This window comes from Pteropus medius, unplaced genomic scaffold (assembly GCF_902729225.1).
Source record: "Pteropus medius unplaced genomic scaffold, Ma_sr-lr_union100, whole genome shotgun sequence".
Taxonomy (NCBI): domain Eukaryota; kingdom Metazoa; phylum Chordata; class Mammalia; order Chiroptera; family Pteropodidae; genus Pteropus; species Pteropus medius.
This window is the reverse complement of record NW_024352004.1, coordinates 15,197-37,497: the sequence shown is the minus strand read 5'-3', so window position 1 is coordinate 37,497 and position 22,301 is coordinate 15,197. Positions and strand designations below refer to the sequence as shown.

The window sequence follows — 22,301 nt, the reverse complement described above, 5'->3', positions numbered from 1 at the left end:
TTCTGGATCAATGCACACTCACCCCTGTCCTGCCAGGAGGAAGTAGCAAATCTGAACTGGTCCACACTCAGCAAAATTTGGGCTTTTGCCAGCCCCGCTGGGAAGAACCTAGTTCCTTAGGAAGGCTCCCCAACTGGGGTTTCCAAGCACCTCTCTCCCTCTCCAGGTCCTTTTATCTGTTTTTGGAGCAGGAACTCCAAACCTGCTCTGGGGATCCCAGTTTGCACAAAGGCTGGGGGTGGGACTGAAGGGCTGGGGGCCAGAAGGAATTATACTGCATTTTTACTCAATCCCGCCAATTAGGAAGATCTGATAGTTATCTCAGACACAGCTGGCCCTGATGCTGGTGAGAAGGGAGCAGCCCTGAAAAGTCTGGGCAAGGGTACTCTGGCCCTCACATTAGCATTTTATCCTTACCATCACTGCTAACATCGGTGGCCTGCACCTTCCCCCTCCTCTCCCAGAGGGTTAGGGGTGGATGTCCAGCAGTCCTCACTCCCACCAGGCACAAACAGCTACTACTGCCCCTCTCCTGGTAATAGCTCATTCCCAGAGCTGGGAGACTCATGGCTTAGTCACAGGGCCAAGCTGGCTCAATCCAGCACCAGCCTCTGCCATGCTGCCAGTAAGCACAGTCAGCAGGTTGAGTACACCGAGGTGGCTTCAGGCCAGAAAGGAATTACTTTCCATTCTCACAGGATCCCAAGGTGGAAAAAAGAAATCAGACCAACCCTGAGTGCTGGGAGGAGGGGGAAAATAGAGATAGAATGGCTCCTTGAGAATTTTATAGAGAGACCTAGGAGGTATCCCCGACAGCAAGAAACTAGGAACAGCTCAGACCAGCAAAATTTAACTTTAAATCTGCAAGGAGCAGGTGGTATCAGGGGCAAGTAAGAGGATAAGGGGAAGGGAGAAAAGTAGGAGAAAGGGACACCACCCCCCCAAAAAAAAAAAACTGCAGAGATCAGGCAATAGCTTGGGGGAAGGGTTCAACTCTCTAATTCTTAGAAAGAGTGTTTGCTCTGCAAATTTAGCTTCAATGTAAGTTGTTCTTACCACCCGCCCCCAGACCCCACCTTTGCACATATAGAAATGCTGGACTGTCCCTGGGGCTAGGTAAGGAGAGATGAAAATGCCGGACTAAGGTTAAAGCTACAGTATCATCAGTCTTTAATAACTTATAGACAAATGCTAAAAAATAGTTAATACAGAGGACACACATGGCTTATAAAATGGTTGTGGATCTACAAAAGTGGGAAGAGATTCTTGGCACTTTCACACAGACACAAAAATAAAGACTGTCGTGGGCATCCCTAGAAAAGCAGTTGGGAGCGGAGCAGAGACATTTCTCTCGTTCATCCCAAATGCATTCTCCAAGCAACATTCCTTTGCCCCAAAACACATCTAACCAAAAAGCCAAAGAAAAACAAGAAACAGGGTCGAGGTAGAGTCACAGTTTACATTGAAGCCTCCTCAGTCCTGCAGCCCCCACATCTATAGTCTGAGGATGAGGGAGAGATGAGAGCAGACAACCCATCTCTCATCCTCCTCCCCAATTCAGCACCAAAACAGAGTTCCCCAGTGTGCTAGCACCTGGGTCCTTCACTGAGGTGGACAGGTCCTGCATTCTGGGGCTAAGGGGCAGCAGTTTCTGCTGGCTATCCAAGTATGCAGACCTCTACTGATGAAGAGGGGACGGCCTCCAGTCACCGTCTCTTCTTGCTTGCCCGGGCTGCCTTCTTCCTCTTGAGGATCATCTCATAAAGGCGCTCAAGGCCCAGCTGCAGGCCCACCCCATCCACAGCGCTGCAGCTCTGCACGTGGGTGAGCGTGGTAGCAGCCAGCTCTCGGACTGCCAGCCTCTTCTCCACCTCGGCAGCACTCAGTGCCCCAGGCTGATCCTGCTTGTTGGCCAGCACCAACACAGGCACACCCTGGTTGTCCGAGGCCCGGCTGATTCGGTGCAGCTCCACCTTAGCCTCCTCCAGCCGCTCAGCCTCAGCAGCATCCACCACAAACACCAGCCCGTCTGTTCGGCGTGTGTAGGAGCGCCAAAGAGGTCGAAGCTTCTCCTGCCCACCAACATCCCACACTTGGAAGGTGATGCCACGGGACCCCCCCAGGGGCACCCGGATCTTCTCAGTATTGAAGCCTTTGGTGGGGACACTCTGGACAAACTCCTTGAACTTGAGACGGTAAAGGAGGGAGGTCTTTCCAGCTGAGTCCAGCCCGATGACCACAACGTGCAGGGCCTGGAAGTGGGGCAAGAAGGAGGCGGTGGGCGCCATCTCTGCTAAGTGGTTCCCCATGATGAGCTCGGGCTAAAGTGCAGGTCTTGGGGCTCTGGGGACCACAGCTGGGTTATCTGAACAGGGAAAGTCATCAGAAAAAAAAGAGACAATAATAAACATAAAATGTGCAACTTTTTGATCCTTTCCTAAATCAGCCACCCATGCTTTCCTTGTTAAAATTCTTATTTATTTATTTTTTTTTTTTAAAGCAGCTGCAGGTAACAGAGACTCTCCTTTCTTCCTGGAGCTCTAACAAGGGCGATGAGACCTAGAGAAACCCCCAGGTCCCGGGACACAGGTGGGAGGTGAGGCCTGAATCTGGCAGACGTCGGCTTCCAGAGTCTCTTCCAGCTTGTGGCGCGGTAGCAGACGCTGCGACCCCTATTCCCCAGGCAAGAATCCTCGCGGGAAGAGCCAGGTCAGGCAGCGCCCCCAAATTAAGAGTTAGGGTGCGGGGCGCTGAGATCGGAGACTGAGGGCCTCTCCCACCTACACCCCACATCCCCAGGAGGTTGGCACGCCCCTCCTTACACCGCGACCCATTCCCCACCGCCCCACGACACTCCTCTGCTCTCCTTCCTCCGATCGCCGACTCCAGCTCCCCGGGCCCCGGACCAGAGCCGCCTCAGCACGGCCTGAACAGCCCCTTTACCTCCGTCAGCTGCGCTCTCCTGGAGCCCCCTCCGGGCCAGCTACCGGAGCCGCCAGAGAAGCCTCCACGCCTGCCTCCACCGCGCTGCCACTGCGGAGCGGTCCGCGGGACTCGGCCTTAAAAACCCACGAGTGACGTCACGATCCGCAGGCCAACCAGCGCCTCCAAGGCGGCAGGGCGGGGCGGGGAGTGGAGATAGGCGCGCGGCAGCCTCAGCCTCACAGTGAGGGGCGTCTGCTCAATCTGCGACCGTTTAATTGGTCTTTTCTACCATATTCTAATATTTGGTGTTAAACTCGGTACTAATCAGGGATGGAAAGTGGGAAGGGCAAAGGAACACATGTGTGGCAGCGTTTACCCCAAGAAGAGCTCAATAACACCGCCCCACCCCTAACCCCACCCCCAGAGTTTCCCACTCACGTGTAAAATCCCTCCACCAGGGTCTCCTGGAGAGATACCGACAAGTCTTCCTCCTTTACCTTTCCTAATTCAATATTCAAACCTGTGTGACTCTGGAACCCCATAAAATGGCCTAAACCTATTACCCCTATTGATTTTCGAAACAGCCAAAGAGAGAGAGGGACTGGTGTTGCCTACATATTACAGGGGACGAGAGCTCAGAAGGGTTCAACGACTTGTCCACGGTCACGCATAGCTAGTAAGAGGGTGAGCAAGGATCTATCTGTATCCAGTGCCTGGCTCCTAACCACCGAGTTACCCATCTTTTCTCATCCGTGAGGCTGTAGGACTAGGCATCCCCAGCAAAAATTCCTCAATCATTGGTCAGAGTGCTGGCCAGCAGCAGACCTCTTAAGGGTCTCCTTTGTTCAAATAAATAAAGGCAGAACTCTTCATTCCACAGGGCAGACATTTACTGACTTCATGCACCCTGTGTGCTCTGCATGAGCCTGAGAGACTGTGGGGATACAGAGGATGTACAGGCTACAGGGCCTGGCCTCAGAGGGCTTACGCTCTAGTGAGAGAAACAAGACTGGCCACGAACAGGTATGGACAAAAGGGGTTCTTTTTGGAAAGTAACCTCGCAGGGTGATCTGGTTGTAAATTCCTAACTAGGCGGGTCGTGGTTAGCAGCCGTCAGACCTCTGGCATATGACTTTTTAGAAAAAGGTTTAACTTTGCCTTGAGCAAGCCCTGTCCAATGTTTTCGTGCATCTAAATGAACACGCCTTTGAAATAAGCTTAATCACCCTCAAGAAAACACAGGATCTTGTTAACTATCCCGTAACCCAATCCTCACCTTGCATCTCCCACCCTCATGTAATCTTCCTTACCTTCTGTTCCCTCCTGGGTCATTCTGCAGAGCATCTGAGATCTTGCCTCCCGGCAATTGTCATCAGTTTGGGCTCAAGTAAACTCGTAAAAATTGTCTACAGATCTGGATGTCTCGTCAACACGACGAAGGCAGTGATAGTGCAGAACAGCACATGTATCGGGCCTTTGTAAATCGTGAGGTAATCACTTGTAGGAGTTCAGAGAAGGAAGAGAAAGTGTCAGAGACGAAAGCTTCCGGAAACATTTCTAGAAGTTAATTAGTCCTGTGTAGGATTGGTAAGGAAGGAGACAGGACTGAGTGGCATCCGCCCAGCCATTGCAACCTGATATAATCTAAGCACCCCTGAAGAGATGTCACAAAGAGACAGTGTGACAAAAAGGATAGGAAAATGAAATCGTAACTCTCATTTGTACATGGAGGCCGGGTTCTTGCATTTATTACATAACTCAATATTAACTCTTTAAAGGCTGCGTTTGAGGGGGGATTAGAAAAAGGGGAGGGGAAGTCATTGTCAGACAGGGGAGCCTACCCCTTCCTGCCCACTAGCTTCCCTGTTTACCACCAGCCTGCCTTGCCGCCTCCCTCTCTCCCTCCCCTGCTACAAAACTAGCCACCTGGTTTCCTCCGAGATGCTGGAAGTCTCCTCGAATCCCCGGAGATAATGAGACCTTAGGAAATTCGTTTCTTACACTCCCATGTTGCGGGGTGGCAGATTGCAGCGGGAGCTAAGGCACAGAGGTGGAGCTGAGCACGGTCAGTTAGGAGAGGGCAAGACAGCAGGCCAAAAGGTAGGGAACCCCTACTCCACTGAGTGGCCGCCGAATGCCAGCCACTGGTCTAGGAACTTTCCATACTTTCCTTTTTAGATACACAACTCAACCCGAGAAGTATGGTTATTCTAAAAGGAAGAAATCAAAGCACGGAAAGGTTAGTTGATTTGCCCAATGTCGCCCGGCTAGAAATTAGCCAAACTTGGCTTTGAACAAATGTTACAATGGCTATGAAACCAAAAACACACAGAGAACTGAAAACATACAAATCGTCTTACCCGTCTTCAAGAATCTTTGACATTTCTTTAACATTTCTCCTACATCTCCTGGGCCTCACCCAGGAAGGAAATTGTCACTTGATTATCTGATAAAGGATATGAAACTGGCAATTTCACCACACCATCTTTTGTTGTCAGGGAAGGTGTCGATGAACAAATGGGAAGGAGGAGGTGGGGCAGGGGAGGGGTGAAGGAAGGGACCCAGCTTGTCAGAGTAGCACCAGGTTGCAGGCCTACCTCAATCGCGTCTCCTTTAAATAGGAACTCCAGTCCCCAGCCCCAGCCCCAGGAAGCCTTCCTCCATTAATGACCATTTTCTTTCCTCACCTCTGCAGCCCTTTCTCTCCACAAGATCACAGCCCGGGATCTACTAGACTAGGGGATTCGCCGCAGAGAACATTCGAACATTCATTCATTGAACAATCATACGTGGAGTGCCTGCTAGGTGCGAGGCACCACTCTTAAGTTCTGAGCATATAATCCTGAGTGAGATGGATAAAGATCTGCCCTCATAGAGTGTACATCATATTGGGGAGTGGGAAGAGACGGGCCATGAATAAAGAAGGTAATTTCAGATGGTGATACATGCCATCAAGGGAAATAAAGCAGAGACGTGTGCTGGAGACGGGGAAAAGGGACTACTTTAGATTGCGGGGGCTGGAGGCGGGCGTGTGCTCAGGTAGCCCTCTCCAATTGGTGACATTAGAGCCAAAGTTTAAGTGACAAGGAGTCAGGTAAGCATTCTAGACAGGACACACTAGCCAGGACCCACCTGCTTCCTCCTATTGGCTCCCTCACCTGGATCGGATTCCGGCTGTCGTCGTCATTGCTCTCCCTCAGAGCTCTCTCTCCCATCAGACTGAGCCCTGAGCCCAGGGGCTGGTGTCTCCTCATCTAGAGCTCCACAGTGCGCAGCACCATGCCTGGTACATACTAGACAGTCGGGAAATCTTGCAGGAATTCATGAATGCGTGACGGAATGATTAGATGTACTGGAGGGGGAGGGGGAGGTCCCTGAGTATGGGAACCAAACATTTACTCCTAGCCTGGGAGTTTCTTGGTCTAGGGTCCTTGAGTCCTTGGAGGGTCTGTTGATACTGGAGTGGCCAAGAATGCCTAGAAACCCTGCATTTCTATGCAAGGTCTGGGTAGTATTGAACTCACAGGCCTTTAGCGGGAAAAAGAGACTTGGAGAAAAACAGAGCCTAGGGGCGGGGATGACAATGGAGAGAGAGGCCCCCTTTGAGGCCTCGCAGGCTGAAACCGTGGGCTGAGTCATCATGAGTCCCACCTCTCGCTAGCAGACTGGCTTGGACACAAGCCACTTCCCCTTGGGAATCTCGGTGTCCTTGGCACGCGATAAGGGGCTTAGATGATTCCAGGTTCCTTCCTCATGACGGTCTATGCTCTGGAGTAGGGGAGGGTAGGGGATGCGTGGAGCTCACCTAGGAAGTGGCTGAGGACATCCTTGCCTCCACAGCACAGCATCCTAACCAAGTACTTGTCTGAGTGCACAAATGAAGAGAGGTGGGGCGGGAGAATGGATCCTAGGAGCAGCTATCGGCTTGGGAATCACAAAAACCCACTTTTCGATCTCAGCTTTGTTTCTTCAAGAATAAAATGAAAAAAAAAAAAACACAACCTACCTCTTAGAATTAGTGCAGGACAGAAATGTGTGAAAGGGCCCCTTTGGCCGTACCCTTCTCCCCTACTAGGGGCCCTTTCAGAGGCCATGGGCCTAAAACCAAGTCCCAGCGCCCAGCCAAGGGCCGGAAAGGGGTAGGTGCTGCCCCCCGGTGGTTATGTTTATCACTGCCTGATTCCCGAAGAAAAGTGGAAGAGTAGGGGGTTAAATTGTACAGGTAGGTTCCTTTGCCTCTCTTCTGGAGTCTTCCTTTCAGACAGGGCCTTTTATACAATTTGGGAATCGTAACTCCACCCTCTTCAAGTTATCTTGTGGAAGGTGAAATCAGATTTAAATGAACGCTCTTTGAGCAGAAAATTCTAATTTCAATTACATTTCCCATACTTTCACTTTGGGCCAAATAATAGGTGCCGGGAAGGCTGAGGCCGGAGGAGGCTGCAGGGCAGGAAGGTTATGAAGAACTCAGTCGCAGCCATGCTGTGGTGTCTGTGGGGACAGATCCACATGGGAACCGATGTCCGGCATCCATTTGCACGGGAGCCTGGCACTTAGGCGAGGCCTTGGCTGGGGAAGGGGACTTGAGTGGTCAGCAAGAAACAGCAACGGGAGCCCTAGAAGCTGATAATGCCCGAAGAGCAAAGGTGAGGGAGGAGGAACAACCAAATTAGAGGCGGAGAGGTGAGGCCGGGGGAGAATCAGGCCCATGCTCTGAAGGGAAAGCCGCGACTGACCAGTCATCCGAAGCTGATGGGCTTTCACAGCAGGAGCCAATCTTCGGCAAGCTGATCTGTTTGATTCGGTCTTTTTTATTTGAGAGAATGCTCTGCCGAGTCACCAATGTTGTCTCACGTACATTAAGAGGGAGTACGGCCTCAAATAGTGGTTCTCAAATTTGCGAGTATATCAGAATCATCTGGAGGACTTGATAAAACACAGATTGCTAGGCCCCACTTCCAGGATTTCTCAGTCAGTCAGTCACAGGCGGAGAATGTGCCTTTCTAACAAGTTCTCAGGCGATACTGATGTCGATGGCTTGGGGACACTTTAAGGGACACTGGCTTGGAAGTTCCAATCCCGACTTTAGTATTTCCCAGTGAACCCTTGGGTGAATTACTTATATTTCCCAGCCTCGACCTCTTCATCTGTAAAATCAGATGATAGTACCAATCTCACTGGGTTATTATGAAAATCAAATAAGGTAAAATAAGTGAAGTACTCATCAAAGGGCTCGGCACATACAAGTCCTCTATACCTGGGAAAGGCTATTATATTTCAACCAATAACAAAACATATGGCCCAGAAAGCAAGTCTCATGTGGAACATCTTCCTCAGATAAGTACAAAGCGACATATACAAATCGACCTCCCACTGCTTTTTCTTTTCCAATGTATGTGACTTAAAGTATTGCTTCTCAGTCTTTTACGTGCCCATGAATCCCCTGTGGACCTTATAAAATGCAGATTCTAGTTCAGTGGGTGTTATGAACTGAATTGTGTCCCCCTGGCAAAGTTCTGCAGCTAGCCAAGCAGAAGATAAGAATGAGTGTATGGGGAGACAAGGGATGGGAAGAATTATATCTCAGTGTAGTTATTACTTAATTTTATATGTCTGTTTAAAATGGATTTGAGGCATCATTAGGTCTCTCGTCCTCTCAATTGACGCCTTCTTGATCAATCGATAAACCTTTCCGTACTCCAAACTCTGATGTTTTCAGTTTGGGCCTTTGGAAGCCTAGGACTTTGGTTTAGTAAGAACTTCTCCTCTCTGGTGTCCTGACACCCCGGCCAGATTCCCTCGGAGTCAGGGGAGCTCAAGGTTCCCCCTATTCCTCCCCTGTTTCCGGCCAGGAGCCTCCTAACTGCTGCTTTTCTGAATCAGGCTGACCTGGGCATCGTTTATTCACCCAGACGTTTCCTGAGCACCGACTACATGCCGCGCACAGGGTGGTGGTGAGTGGTGTACTCGAAATGGATTAAGGGGATGGGATGAAATACACAGATGAAGAGGCGAAGGGAAACGACGTCGTAGGCGGAGGGGGCTTGACGCGCGGAGCCCACGGTGTGGTTCACTCACAGAAGGCCCGAGAGACAGCAGGTGCCAGAGATGGAGAGAACCCCTTCGGCTGCCCTGCCGGGACCTCCCCATCCGACACGCCTCCTCCCCGCCTCGCCCCTCCAGTGCCTGCCATCAGCCTTCCGCCTTGCGGGGACGCTCCCCTCCAGACCTTGAGCTCCCCTGACTCCGAAACGAGCCCCTCATCCCACCGATTCGTAGCTCGTCTTTCCGCCGGCGGACGATCGATCAGTTGCACACAGGACAGTCTGGGCGTTTCCAGGGACTGTGCCTTGCCACCTCGTCTTGCTTGAGGAAACCTGTCCGCCAACAGCCCCGCTTTCTTACAGGCCCCTCTTGCCGCCCAGCCCTAATCCCCTTCGGTTCTGTCCTTTCTCTCCGTTTGTACAAAGGGGGAGCTCGACCTCCCAGCCCGGGTTTCATCGGCGGGCGCGCAGAGGCGGGCCGCAGGGGCAGTCCGTCCGCCGTAGCCACGCCTCCCCAGCGGGAAAGGGCGGGGTATGCAAATGAGAAGTGGCGTCTCGCCCGGGGACGACGGTGCGACAACAGATACGCGATTTCTCTTTTAAGAAGTAGAAAATTAAAAAAAAAAAAAGGCACGAGAGTGTACTATCTAGTGACTCCCATAGTAATTCTAAAGCGGCAAGGGACATGAGCCCTCGACTGACAACGACCTGGCTCACCGTGAGTTGAATATGGGTGACAGGAGGAGGACAGCGGCCAAGGCGGAGCGCCCAGCATCGCTTCTCGGCCTTTTGGCTAAGATCAAGTGTAGTATCTGTTCTTATCAGTTTAATATCTGATACGTCCTCTATCCGAGGACAATATATTAAATGGATTTTTGGAGCTGGGAGTTGGAATAGGAGCTTGCTCCGTCCACTCCACGCATCGACCCGGTATTGCAGTACTTCCGGGAACGGTGCACCCCCTTCCGGGGGTGAAAGCAATCAAGTGAAACAAAAGATGAGAGTTTTTTTACGGTGACCGCTACTTAGTCTCCTCCGTTGTGGAAACGTTTTGGTCGAAATACTTTTCTATTGCGTCTTATGAGTATGGATGGCCGCTTGAAAATAACGGCTGGTTATCTGATTTTTAGCTTTTCCCTCTGCTTAGTGGGATTTTGGTCCCCCCCTTTAAACTACCTTATGATCGCCTTCGGTGGTGCTCAATAAAAAGTAAGCTGTTTGGCAAAAAATGGATCACCAGTACCATGACACTCACTTAGCTCAAGCTTCTATCATCATTACATCAAACCTATGAAATGAAAAGTTTTTAGAAACTGGAAGGTAGGACCAACTATTGGAAGCTTCCATGACATGACCAATTTCATGCTCTTTTATCTTTCTCTGAAGTCACCACAGAAAGATCATTCCTTATCCCCGTAAGACTCTGAATATCACTTTTTTCAGTCTTTAACTCATTTTATCTCATTTCTCCCCAACTCCTAAAATCCTGCCCATCTTCCAAGAATTTCCTCTTCAAGTGCTCTAAATAAATACTCTTCCTGTTGTTTCTCAAACCTCTCTCCAGAGGACATAATTTCCCTACAGCCTTCTTAGGAGGTGCCTCTCCAAACATACCTCATTCTGTAAGAGCTAGAAAGGGAGTGTGTGTCCTTGTTCCCTACTGCTGCTTCCAGACCTTTCTCACACCATTCGCGAAACAGAACAAAAACACTAGCTTGAATTTCATGTCTTTAGTCTCTACTCCCCATGTCTCCTTATACTGCTGGCCCCCAGAACATGAAAATCATCCGGAAATTCATTGTCTCAACCAGTGGCAAGAAAAGGTGGCCGGGGAAGTTAATGTACAACGTGCCAGGATTTGACACCAGAGGATTAAATCCTTTCCCATTTATATGAAAGACCTTTCTAAAGGTTAGTTTCTCGCTCTGCTGGACACATGGCTCCCAGGGCAAAGGCGGGGACATTAGTCAAAGGCGGTCATAGCCACCAAGGCCTCCCCTGCTAGAACAGGCAAGGCAGAGAGTGCCACCCCTCCTTGGCCGCAAACCTGTGTTCTCCTGGGAGAATACAGTCATCTTCCTCAGGGAAACCAGGCAGGGTCATTGAGTGCTTCCTCTGCAGGCTAAGACACTGTGATGTCCCTAGTACCACCTCAGTGCCGGTGTTCTCCCACAGTGGCATCAGTCCTCATGAGCAGTGTCTCTTCTCAGTCTCTTACCTCAACTTGATTGACCCTGAACTCACAGGGGCAGACACTAGCCCCAGTCACATCTGTTGTCCCAAGACCCAGCCTGTATTCCACACATCCTAGATACTTGACAGAGGAGTCTGAATGGAAGGACCCATGATGCCCGGGTGGAGTGAGTGGTGAAGAGTGAGTCAAGAGTTAGAACCGAAGAATCAGAGATGTTCTTGGCTTTCACTGGGGTGCCTTTCTTTTTTGAGAATAAGACCAGGAATGGACCCAATGTACGTGCGATTTTAGGAAATGGTAAAGTTAGACTTTCGAGTCAGTGGGAAAAGACAAAGTATTCTACATACGGTACTGAGACAACTGGACAGCCATCCTCTGGGGAAAAAAATAATAAAGTTGAGCCACATTTTTATCTGCATACCAGGACAAATTTCAAAAACAAAATATTTAAATGCTAAGGCAAAGCATTAAAAACGCTGTATGAAAACATGGGACAATAATTGCATAAGTCTGGAGTCAGGGAAGGCCTTCCTTCTATGACTCAAAATCCAGAAGCCAAATTTTTAGAAAAGAGGAACATATTTGAGTTCTAGAAAATCTAAATTCTTTGGAGAACACAAAACATAAGCGAAGCAATAGAGTAATGAAAACATAAGAAGAAAATTGCAAATATACTACAAAAAATATAATCATCAATGATAGGTCTTAGAAATTGAAAAGAAACAGCTGAATAGACAATAGAAAATGGGCAAAGAATAGACAGTTCACATGGAAAAACAAATACATATACTGACATCTTCCCCCCTCTCTGCGCTACTGTCTGTCCCCTCTGGTCTCTGTCCAGAGGGCCCGCACATCCCAAAGACCCCGTATATATACATCGAGTTCCCCCTTGACACCAAACACAAGACAGTAGGCTGCGGGGAAGGCACAACAGAGGCCTTCGTGGGACGCATGCACTCCCGTGTGTAGGTAAACTCACTCTACAGTGAAACAGGGCAGTGCAATGTTCAGGGGCTCCAGTTGTAGAGGTGGAATAGGAAATCCTCTCAAACGCAGAGGGAAATTGCTTCCTCTTCGTACCCCGGACGGCTGAGAAGGAAGCCCAGGGCCCGGTGAGCCTCTGCAGGTTCTGGAAGCATTACATTCCACACCTGGAAATACTGCTTGGGCTCGTAAACCAGGTGACTCAAAAGACTTTCAGCTTGGAGGCCACCCGGAGTAGAAAAGGGCTGTGAGCACAGGGGGGCCTGGACTTGAAGAAAGCTGATGTGATGAAAACCGATGGAGCTGTCCAAGAGGACAGAGTGAACACGGTGAAGGCGGGACTGCGCCAGGGCCAGAAAAAACAGACACGCAGGGGCCTGGACTTGAAGAAGCTGTCCTACCCCGCTGGCAGGGGACCCAGCAGCCCTCTGACGCCCAAAGGACAGAACGCTTAGGAGCGCCTGGAGTTGGCAGCCTTGGCGCGGGCAGACATTCTCTGGTTGCGCACAGGCCTCCCCGGCAGCGACATGGGCAGAGGATGTGGCTGAGTGGCAGCCGGAAGAGGAATGGGAGAGCATGGCAGATGCCCCCTGCCGACCACAGGGGCAAGGTCGCGTTCACCTCTGTGATCCCAGGACCCACGCAGTGACAGGCACCGAGTGGGCGTGACACCAAAGAATCAGTTGAATCGAAAAAATTTCTCCGGGTCAGGACCATCAGAAGATTTTTTTGAGAGAAAAGCCCAGAAATAGACCTAGATACATATGTGTGCGTATGCTTTTTCACAGGATGAAGGTGGCATCTGAAACTGACGAGGAGACGGGCTATCCCCTGTATGGTGCTGAGACAACTGGGTAGCTGCCCGGAAGAAATAAAGTCAGCTGTAAAGCTGAACTCATGTACCAGGACACATACAAAGTGGGAAAGAGATGGGATGTGAAAAAGACCAACGATTTGAAGGACAACGGGCAAAGGATATGAACACTCAGCTCACGGAAAGTAAAGAGTAGCGGATCCTCTGTGCAGGAAAAGATGCACAGCCTTGCTCGCAGTAAGAGATAGCAGGGGATATCGTGCAAAAGTTTGATAACAGGACGGCTGGGCCAGGCTGTAGGCAACAGGCACTGGTCGAGAAGGGTAGGCGTGTTCCTCAAGTCACCGCCCTTGGCAGCGACGGTAACTGCGTCCACGGTGAGACCGTGGGACACTTGGACAGGGGGGCTCGCCAGCCAGCCACGCCCTGGCGTCACCCTAACCTTTGCAAGCACTTTGGGCCGTGCACGTGGATGTGAGCCAGCTGAGGGGGACTGACTCACGTTAACGAAACTCACAAGGAGACGGTGCGTGAACCAGAACGCTCAATCGTTCATTTAGAACAGGAGCTACTCCTCTGCAATGACGGAACACGCGTGTCTGCGATCCAAGGCACCTCGTTCTAAGGATCAAAATACCCGGGCAACTAAATCAGTGAGAGCAAGATGGCCGGATACACGTGGAAGCGAGCAGAAAGGCAGGGAAACACAGCGAGGGTCATGATAATTACCACAAGCCAGGAGGTCTGCTGATCCCTTTCTACACGTACAAATTGCATTCTTAAATATCTCTATTCATTCATTTATTCATTCGACCAAAAACCGCTAAGTTATCTAGTATATATGCCAGGCACTGTTTGAGGCGGCGCTGGCGATATGAACGGGGACAAGACAAAGATCCCTGCTCCGGAGTTTACACGCAATTAGGCTAAAAGGCAATAAACGAGTAAATGTATAAAACGTCAGGTGATAGGGGCCATGGAGTAAAATAAAGCCAGGTGACGGAGAACGGGGTCCTGAGTGGATGAGGGAGGACGGAGCACAGGACTATATGCCAGCCCGTTAGTATTCTCGCATTCTCTAGATGAAGAGGCGAAGCTACGGAGAAGTGGCCAGCCTGAGATCGTTTCCCTTGGGTTTGGTTCTTTCAGGCATACTGCGTGCCGGACATGTCCCACTATTCCTAATAATGATGTCTAATGAGTTCTCACCTCATTCTCTCCCAATTTACAGACGGTATGTCGAAGGCAGAGGGTTAAACGAGGAGGCCGAGTCAAGCTCTACGTAAGTCCCACGGTCAGAGCCCAGGTCTTCCAAGTCAATGCTCTCGGCCGCCGCACCAGGGGGCTTGGCTCCTATCTCTGCAGACGGGAGACCTGCGTGGCGAGCTCAGCGACGCTCGGTTTTCACAGTGGGCTGGGCGCACAAGGACATCGTCTTCTCTTTCTCCCGGTGCTCTTTTTTCTAGGCCCTGCGGCCTCGGTTTCCTAGGGGGAATTCGGCCTCTTCCACTAAGCCAAGGTTTGGGGTTAGGGCAAGTTGCTTAACCTCTGGGTCTCAACTACACCTGTAGGTAAACTTTGCAAGTCCGACATGAGGCAAGCACTTGGCCGAGAGCCTGGCCCAAACAACTGATGTTTCCTACTGTATCCGTCTACAGGTAACGAGATGCAGTACAGGCTCAGCTGTTTCAGTGTCAGAGCCATGATCCTTTCAACCGGAACCTCATCGGACACTAGGACCCACACTCTAGACCAGGGATCCCCGACCCTCGGGGGTGGGGTTGGGGGGTGGGGCACAGACCCGGACCGGTGGGGGTCGTGTTAGAAAGGGGAGAAGGGCGGCACAGCAGGAGGTGAGCGGTAGGCGAGCCGGGAAGCTTCGTCTGTATTTGCAGCCGCTCCGCTCCCCGGCGCTAGCATCCACCGCCTCAGCTCCACCTCAGAGCATCATCAGGCATGAGATTCTCATAGGAGCACGGGTCCCTGGTGCCAAAAAGGTTGGGGACCGCTGCTCTAGCCGACTAAACCAAGGTGGCCTCGCTAGCTCCGTTTATGCTCCCTCAATCGCACAAGGTAGGCATTAAGGTTTCCAGTTCTCAGCTGGGGACACGATGCAGCTGGGGAGGTGAAGAAGTTTGCCCAAGTGAGGGGCGGGCAGGGCAGGGCGGGGATCCTGAGCACCAGAGAAGGAGTCGGCCCTCTCAGGGCGGGATCTCGAGTGCCAACTTTTTTCTGCAGCCCCTGCCCAGCGACTCCGGACCGGCGCTTCTCGGCCGAGTCCTCCACCTGGACGGAGCCAGCCCCGGGGACCCTCTTGACCTCACAACAATGACCCCACGGCTTCCTTCGGAACTCGGACCTCTCTGCTCCCACTCGCGTCCACCGACGGTTCCATTCGGTTCGCAGGAGCCCAATTCCCCCTGGGTTCTGTCTTTTCGGGAGCGCTTATACCAACGAAGAGCTCGGCCGCAGCCCAGTTTTCGCTCATGCGCACAGAAGGCCCGAGGAGCCGGGCGGGGGGGGGGGGGGGAGGAGGGGCGGGCGCGGGAAGGGGAGGTTGATGGACCCGCGCCGATCCGCCTAGCGGTGCGGAAAAGGCGGGACATGCAAATTACTGGCGCTCTAGCCACCGTTCCAAGCAGGCATGGAAGTTCACTTAAAAACGTAGAGAATTAAAAAAATCTGCACCAGATCTAATGTAGTCTATATATGTGTCAAGATACGAGGCAGGTGAGCCCTCGACTGACAACGACCTGGCTCACCGTGAGTTGAATATGGGTGACAGGAGGAGGGCAGCGGCCAAGGCGGAGCGCCAAGCATCGCTTCTCGGCCTTTTGGCTAAGATCAAGTGTAGTATCTGTTCTTATCAGTTTAATATCTGATACGTCCTCTATCCGAGGACAATATATTAAATGGATTTTTGGAGCTGGGAGTTGGAATAGGAGCTTGCTCCGTCCACTCCACGCATCGACCCGGTATTGCAGTACTTCCGGGAACGGTGCACCTCCCTTCGGGGACAAAACTGACGTCTAATAGGAGGCTGGAGGCTGGTTAACTTTCTTTGTTTCTCAACTCGGAGAAGCCGCTCTCGGGTGGGCGTCGGTTCGGTTGTGCCCACCGAGAAGAGGCTTGGCGGTTGCTCTGTGAGGCCGTCGTGAGGAGTGCGTGCTGCTGTGGCCGTAGACGTGCTGTCGGCACTGGTTGGCTGGGCCACGGGACCACGGACTATCAAGAGAGGAACTTCGACCCCCCCTAGGTCCCTGTCTTGGCAACCCTCAGTTGGGGTGGCTCTTTCACCTGAGCTCCCTCTGGAGAACCGGTCTGGGCAGGCAGCCTGCCGGGGTCTGCAGCAAACTCGACTGCGAGGACAAGAATTGGGTGGGGCTGAGTGGGGAAGTAATGCATCTCAGTGTAGTTTTTATTTCATGTGTCTGCTTAAGAATCTCTTTTTATATTCTGAGAATGGTCTGTGCCTGGCCTTTGCCCATTTTGTTCCTACTGTGTGTTTGGTCCTTTATGAAGTTATTTCCAGAAGCACTTTATATATATAATACACATATATTATATTAGATAAAAACTTTTTTCTGTGGTTTGGGTTGCAAGTATTTATTAGTTTGTCTTGTCATTAGTTGCTTGGAACATGACGTGACCCCATCTGGGCAGGTGCTGGGAGTAGAGCAGGGCCGGACATCGTTCCAGCCCTCGGGGTGCGTCCGACCCAGGATGAGGACTCAGACACCTGTCCAAACGGCCAGAATACCAGGCAGGACGAGGAGGAGGCCAGTGAGAGGTGGACAAATGGTTGGAGTGTTCAGCCCGTAGCTAGCAACCCCTTCCTAAGGGAAACCAAATTAGTGAGCAGAAGATGGTCTGACACACACAGATCTGAATAGAGATCACGGGATATGAAGGCCCTGAAGAGTCGTGGCTTTGACAAGATACAGCACCCATTTATGATCAAAACACTTAAAATCAGTATAGAAGGAAAGTACCTTAACATAATAAAGGCCATATATGACAAGCCCTCAGCCAACATTATACTTAATGGTGAAAAACTAAACACCCTCCCTCTAAGATCAGGAACAAGGCAAGGCCGTCCACTATCACCACTGTTATTCAACATAACATCGGAGGTCCTGGCGAGTGCAAGCAGACAAGAGAAAGATATAAAAGGCATCCAAATAGGAAATGAAGAAGTCAAACCGTCACTATTTGCGGATGACATGATTCTCTATATAGAAAACCTAAAGACTCCACAAGAACACTACTAGAAACAATAAGCAAATATAATAAACTCTCTGGATATGAAATCAATGTTCAAAAATCCATAGCGTTCCTATACTCTAATAACGAAGCGTCAGAAAAAGAAGTGGAAAAAATAATTCCTCTTGCAACTGTAACAACAGAAAATAAAATACCTAGGAATAAATCTAACGAAACATGTGAAGGACCCATATAATGAAAACTACAAGACCCCGGGGTGGTTCCTTAGAGTTGTGTTTAGCGCGTCTGCTTTACACGCAGAAGGTCCTCGGTTCGAGCCCCAGTGGAGCCACGGTCCATGCTCCGGGTGCGCCAGGCCCCGGGTGTGCACCGCATGGCAACAAACGTAGGTCGGGGGTGGAAGCGGGGGCGGGGTGCGAGTTGAAAAAAAGGAAAAAAGAAAACTATAAGACCTTATTAAAAGAAACAGAAGAAGATACAAAGAAATGGAAAGGTATTCCGTGTTCTTGGATTGGAGGAATCGACATAGTTAAAATGACCTTATTTACCTAAAGCATTATACAGATTTAAAACCCCATCAGCATTATTCTAAAGAAATAGTACAAAAAATCATCAGATTTGTATGGAAGCACAAAGACCCCGAATTGCCAAAGCCGTCCTGAGAAAAAAGAAAGGAGGCCGGAGGCATCACTCTGCCTGACTTCAAATGATACTATAAAGCGACAGTAATCAAAACGGCATGGTATTGGCAGAAAAATACACACGCGGACCAGTGGAACACAATCGAGAGTCTAGAAGTAGTAAACCCATATTTATATGGGCAAATAATTTTCAACAAAAACGCCAAAAATATACAGCGGAGAACGGAAAGCCTCTTCAATAAGTGGTGCTGGGAAAACTGGAAAGCCACCTGCAAAAGAATGAAACTAGACTGTTGTCTACCACCGCACACCCAAATTAACTCAAAATGGATTAAGGACCTGTATATAAGACCTGAAACAATAAAATGCATAGAAGAAAACATAGGAACTAAACTCAAGGACCTTGGGCTTAAAGAGGATTTTATGAATTTGACCTCAAAGGCAAGGGAAGTAAGAGCAAAAATAAATGAATGGGACTACATCAAACCAAAAAGCTTCTGCTCAGCAAAAGAAACCGTCAACAAGGTAAAGAGACAACCATCCGAATGGGAAAATACATTTGCAAGCACCACCTCCGATAAGGGCCTAATATCCAAAATATACAAAGAACTCATACGACTCAATAACAACAAAATAACAAACAATCCAATCAAAAAATGGGCAGAGGACCTGAACAGACACTTCTCTAAAGAGGACATACAAATGGCCAACAAATATATGAAAAGATGCTCAACATCGCTAGCTATTAGGGAAATGCAAGTCAAAACCACAATGAGATACCATCTCACACCTGTTAGAATGGCTATAATCAACAGGACAAGCAATGACAAATGTTGGAGAAATAGGAACCCTCATACACTGCCGGTGGGACTGCTAATTGGTACGGCCACTGTGGAAAGCGGTATGGAGGTTCCTCAAAAAAACTAAGAATTGACCTACCATGTGATCCAGCAATTCCTCTACTGGGTATTTACCCCAAAGACTTGAAAACTCATATCTATAAAGATATTTGCACACCAATGTTCATAGCAGCATTATTCACAGTGGCCAGGACATGGAAGCAACCGAAGTGTCCTACAATAGACGATTGGCTAAAGAAGCTGTGGTACATATATACAACGGAATATTACTCAGCCGTAAGAAGAGATGAAATACTGCCATTTGCAACAACATCAACACGGATGGACCTTGAAATAATCATACTAAGCGAAATAAGCCAGACAGAAAAGGTCGAAAATCACATGTGGGATATAAACCTAAAAGCAACAAATGAACAGGACGAACAGAGACTCATGGACATGGACAATGGACTAGTGGTTACCAGAAGGGAGCGGGGAGGGGGAAAATAAAAAAAATAAAATGTAAAAAACAACAACAACGACAACAACTAGGTGCTTAAAAAAAAAAAAAAAGAGTCGTGGCAGGTGCAGACTAAGCACATTCTATGTTCTCCCTCATTCGTTCGCTCAACAAATATTTACCAAGTGCCAGGTACGTGCCAAGCACTGTCCGAGGGGACGAGGATAGAGCAGCAAACAGAAATCCCTACCGTCAAGGTGAGGAGCAAATAAGCCACTCATGTGTGTTTATTCGTGACTATATTTCTGTATCTATGTGTCCGTGTGTACATGTCTATATCTGTATATCTCCGTCTATGCCATGTGATGATTATGTGCACCCGTAATCACTTGGCAGCCAGAGGAAAACTAAAGCCAGGTAAAGTGGGATGTGAAGCAGGAGTGCCTGTTGGGAGCTGAGCTAACTTGGTGAGCTTTGAGATAAGTGGCACTAAACTATTTTAAACACTCGGTGTTTTCCAAGAAGGGAGTTGTAAGAACTTCATTGTTTTGTAGAATGAGTAATTTGGCTGACCTTGGGTCTTGACTGCTGTTTTCTTATTGTAATGTTATAAGTAGTGTGTTTTAAATAAACTCGGGGACACAGACACAGACACAGCTTGAATCTGTGATCCCTCCTGCAATTCTGTCTGTCTTCTTTCTTTTCCTCAGTCCATGCTCCCCCTTTCAGGTACCCTCAATTACTTCGTCGGCTGGCTCCGACAAGTGCCCAGGATGGGAAGGGATTGGTTGTCCACAACACTATGAAATGGGTATTATCTCTTTTACAGATAGGAAGTGATTTTCCCTAGAGTGCGCTTGTTAAGAGAAACCTATATGCTTGACATTTCCACGTGTAGCTTCCCAAGGACCCTAATCAGAGAGGTGTTATCATTGTCCCCATTCTACAGTTTAAAAAGCCTCAGGTCCCACGCGGTTAACAGGCTGCTTGAGTTCAAATGCTGACCCTGCTTCATATTAGCTGTGTGACCGATCTTAGGCGTACGGCTTAGCCTTTCTGAGCTTCGGTCTAGAACAGTGCTGTCCACTAGAAATATGTGAGTCGCAGATGTAATTTTTAATTTTCTAGTAACCCTACTGAAAAATAAAGAGAAGCCGGTGAAATTAAGTTTAATATTTTATTTAACTCTATCCAAAACATTGCTTCAGAATGTAATCAACATAAAATTGTCGAGATAGTCTACATTTTTCATACTAAGTCTTTAAAATCTCATGTGGACTTTTTACGCTTCGGACACAACTCAGTCAGGATTAACCACGTTTCCGGTGCTCAATAGCTGTGTGTGGCTGCAGGTAGGTCAATAGAACGGGGGTGACAATCACATGGTGGGGATTAGAGTGGCGCAAAATGAGTGAGGCACTAGCCTTGGGCAAAAAAGACCACAAAACTTAGGGGGCACCGAAAAAGGAAAAAAACAGTAATCAAGAATCGAGATAAGATAAATTGTATTAAGATAGGACTTACTTTGATTACTGAAGAGATTTTTGGGGACACTCCACTAACTGAATCTGGCAGGAGCGCCTCACTGACCTCACCCCAGTCCTGGCCCTAGAACGAGGATGAGGATGATGATGATGATGATGATGATGATGATGATGATGATAAGAGGAGGAGGAGGAGAGTGTTCACCTCTTAGGGTTGGCCAGTGAATTAAATGAGATAGTATAGGTACAGTACTCAGCCCAGGGGCCGGGAGGGGCTGGGGCAACACCTGCGATCAGGCCTTCTGTGCTGCAAGGTGAAATGACCGATTGGCTTTCAGTCTTACATCCATGATACCTTCTGGCTTTTCTGAGGTCAAACGAGAGAAATGCAAACTCCCCAACTAAACTGCAGTTCTATTAGGAAGAGGGATGGGAAAGGTAAATGCTGACTGGCTAAAGCCGGCAGTCTTTGCCAGAGGGAAACCTGGACGGATGGGGGTGCTCGAGGCATTGATTGGCCTTGATGCCCAAAGCATCCCCAGCAGTCACCTCTCTTCTCTGGTGTCCTGACACCCCTGGCCAGATCTCCCCCAACTCTTCCCCCGTGGTTCCGGCCAGTAAGTAGCCTCTTAATTGCCGTTTTTCTGAATCAGGCTGACCTGGGCATCGTTTATTCACTCAGACGTTTCCTGAGCACCGACTACATGCTGGGCACTGGGCTAGTGCTGGGATCCAGAGATAACTACGATGAGGTGACCGGCCACAATGATCTCCGATTTTAGTGGCGGCGGCGGCGGGGGGGTGAGCGCGGGGGCGGGGGACGGGGGGACAAAGAAAGGATTGCCCCACAGGGTGGTGGTGAGTGGTATACTCGAAATGGATTAAGGGAGTGGGATGAAATACATAGATGAGGGGGCTTGACGTGCGGAGCCCACGATGTGGTTCACTCACAGAAGGGCCGAGAGACGCGGGTGCCGGAGTTGGAGAGAACCCCTTCGGCTGCCCTGCCGGGACCTCCCCATCCGACACGCTTCCTCCCCGCCTCGCCCCTCCAGTGCCTGCCATCAGCCTTCCGCCTTGCGGGGACGCTCCCCTCCAGACCTTGAGCTCCCCTGACTCCGAAACGAGCCCCTCATCCCACCGATACGTAGCTCGTCTTTCCGCCGGCGGACGATCGATCAGTTGCACACAGGACAGTCTGGGCGTTTCCAGGGACTGTGCCTTGCCACCTCGTCTTGCTTGAGGAAACCTGTCCGCCAACAGCCCCGCTTTCTTACAGGCCCCTCTTGCCGCCCAGCCCTAATCCCCTTCGGTTCTGTCCTTTCTCTCCGTTTGTACAAAGGGGGAGCTCGACCTCCCAGCCCGGGTTTCATCGGCGGGCGCGCAGAGGCGGGCCGCAGGGGCAGTCCGTCCGCCGTAGCCACGCCTCCCCAGCGGGAAAGGGCGGGGTATGCAAATGAGAAGTGGCGTCTCGCCCGGGGACGACGGTGCGACAACAGATACGCGATTTCTCTTTTAAGAAGTAGAAAATTAAAAAAAAAAAAAGGCACGAGAGTGTACTATCTAGTGACTCCCATAGTAATTCTAAAGCGGCAAGGGACATGAGCCCTCGACTGACAACGACCTGGCTCACCGTGAGTTGAATATGGGTGACAGGAGGAGGACAGCGGCCAAGGCGGAGCGCCCAGC

The 22,301-nt window shown here is 50.0% G+C and overlaps 1 protein-coding gene and 2 non-coding genes across 3 annotated transcripts; 2 read left to right on the top strand and 1 right to left on the bottom strand.

Annotated features, from left to right (window-relative positions):
• Window positions 1–1,146: 1,146 nt before the first annotated feature.
• On the bottom strand, window positions 1,147–5,930 carry ARL4D (ARF like GTPase 4D). The gene is made up of 3 exons (XM_039846606.1): window positions 4,236–5,930; window positions 2,944–3,059; window positions 1,147–2,365 (listed from the first exon to the last, which is right to left on the bottom strand). Exon 3 carries the CDS (start codon window positions 2,307–2,309, stop codon window positions 1,707–1,709), a length of 603 nt encoding a protein of 200 aa, XP_039702540.1. The 5' UTR covers window positions 2,310–2,365; window positions 2,944–3,059; window positions 4,236–5,930; the 3' UTR covers window positions 1,147–1,706.
• A 3,812-nt stretch (window positions 5,931–9,742) lies between these two features.
• LOC120589309 (U2 spliceosomal RNA) lies at window positions 9,743–9,933 on the top strand. The gene has a single exon (XR_005649441.1). It is a non-coding gene; the product is annotated as a U2 spliceosomal RNA (small nuclear RNA).
• Window positions 9,934–15,782: 5,849 nt separating this feature from the next.
• LOC120589312 (U2 spliceosomal RNA) lies at window positions 15,783–15,973 on the top strand. Its single transcript, XR_005649444.1, has one exon. It is a non-coding gene; the product is annotated as a U2 spliceosomal RNA (small nuclear RNA).
• The last annotated feature ends 6,328 nt before the right edge of the window (window positions 15,974–22,301 follow it).

Coding starts and splice junctions, on each gene's coding strand:
- ARL4D (XM_039846606.1), bottom strand. CDS start 2,309: ATGGGGAACCACTTAGCAGAGATGGCGCCCACCGCCTCCTTCTTGCCC.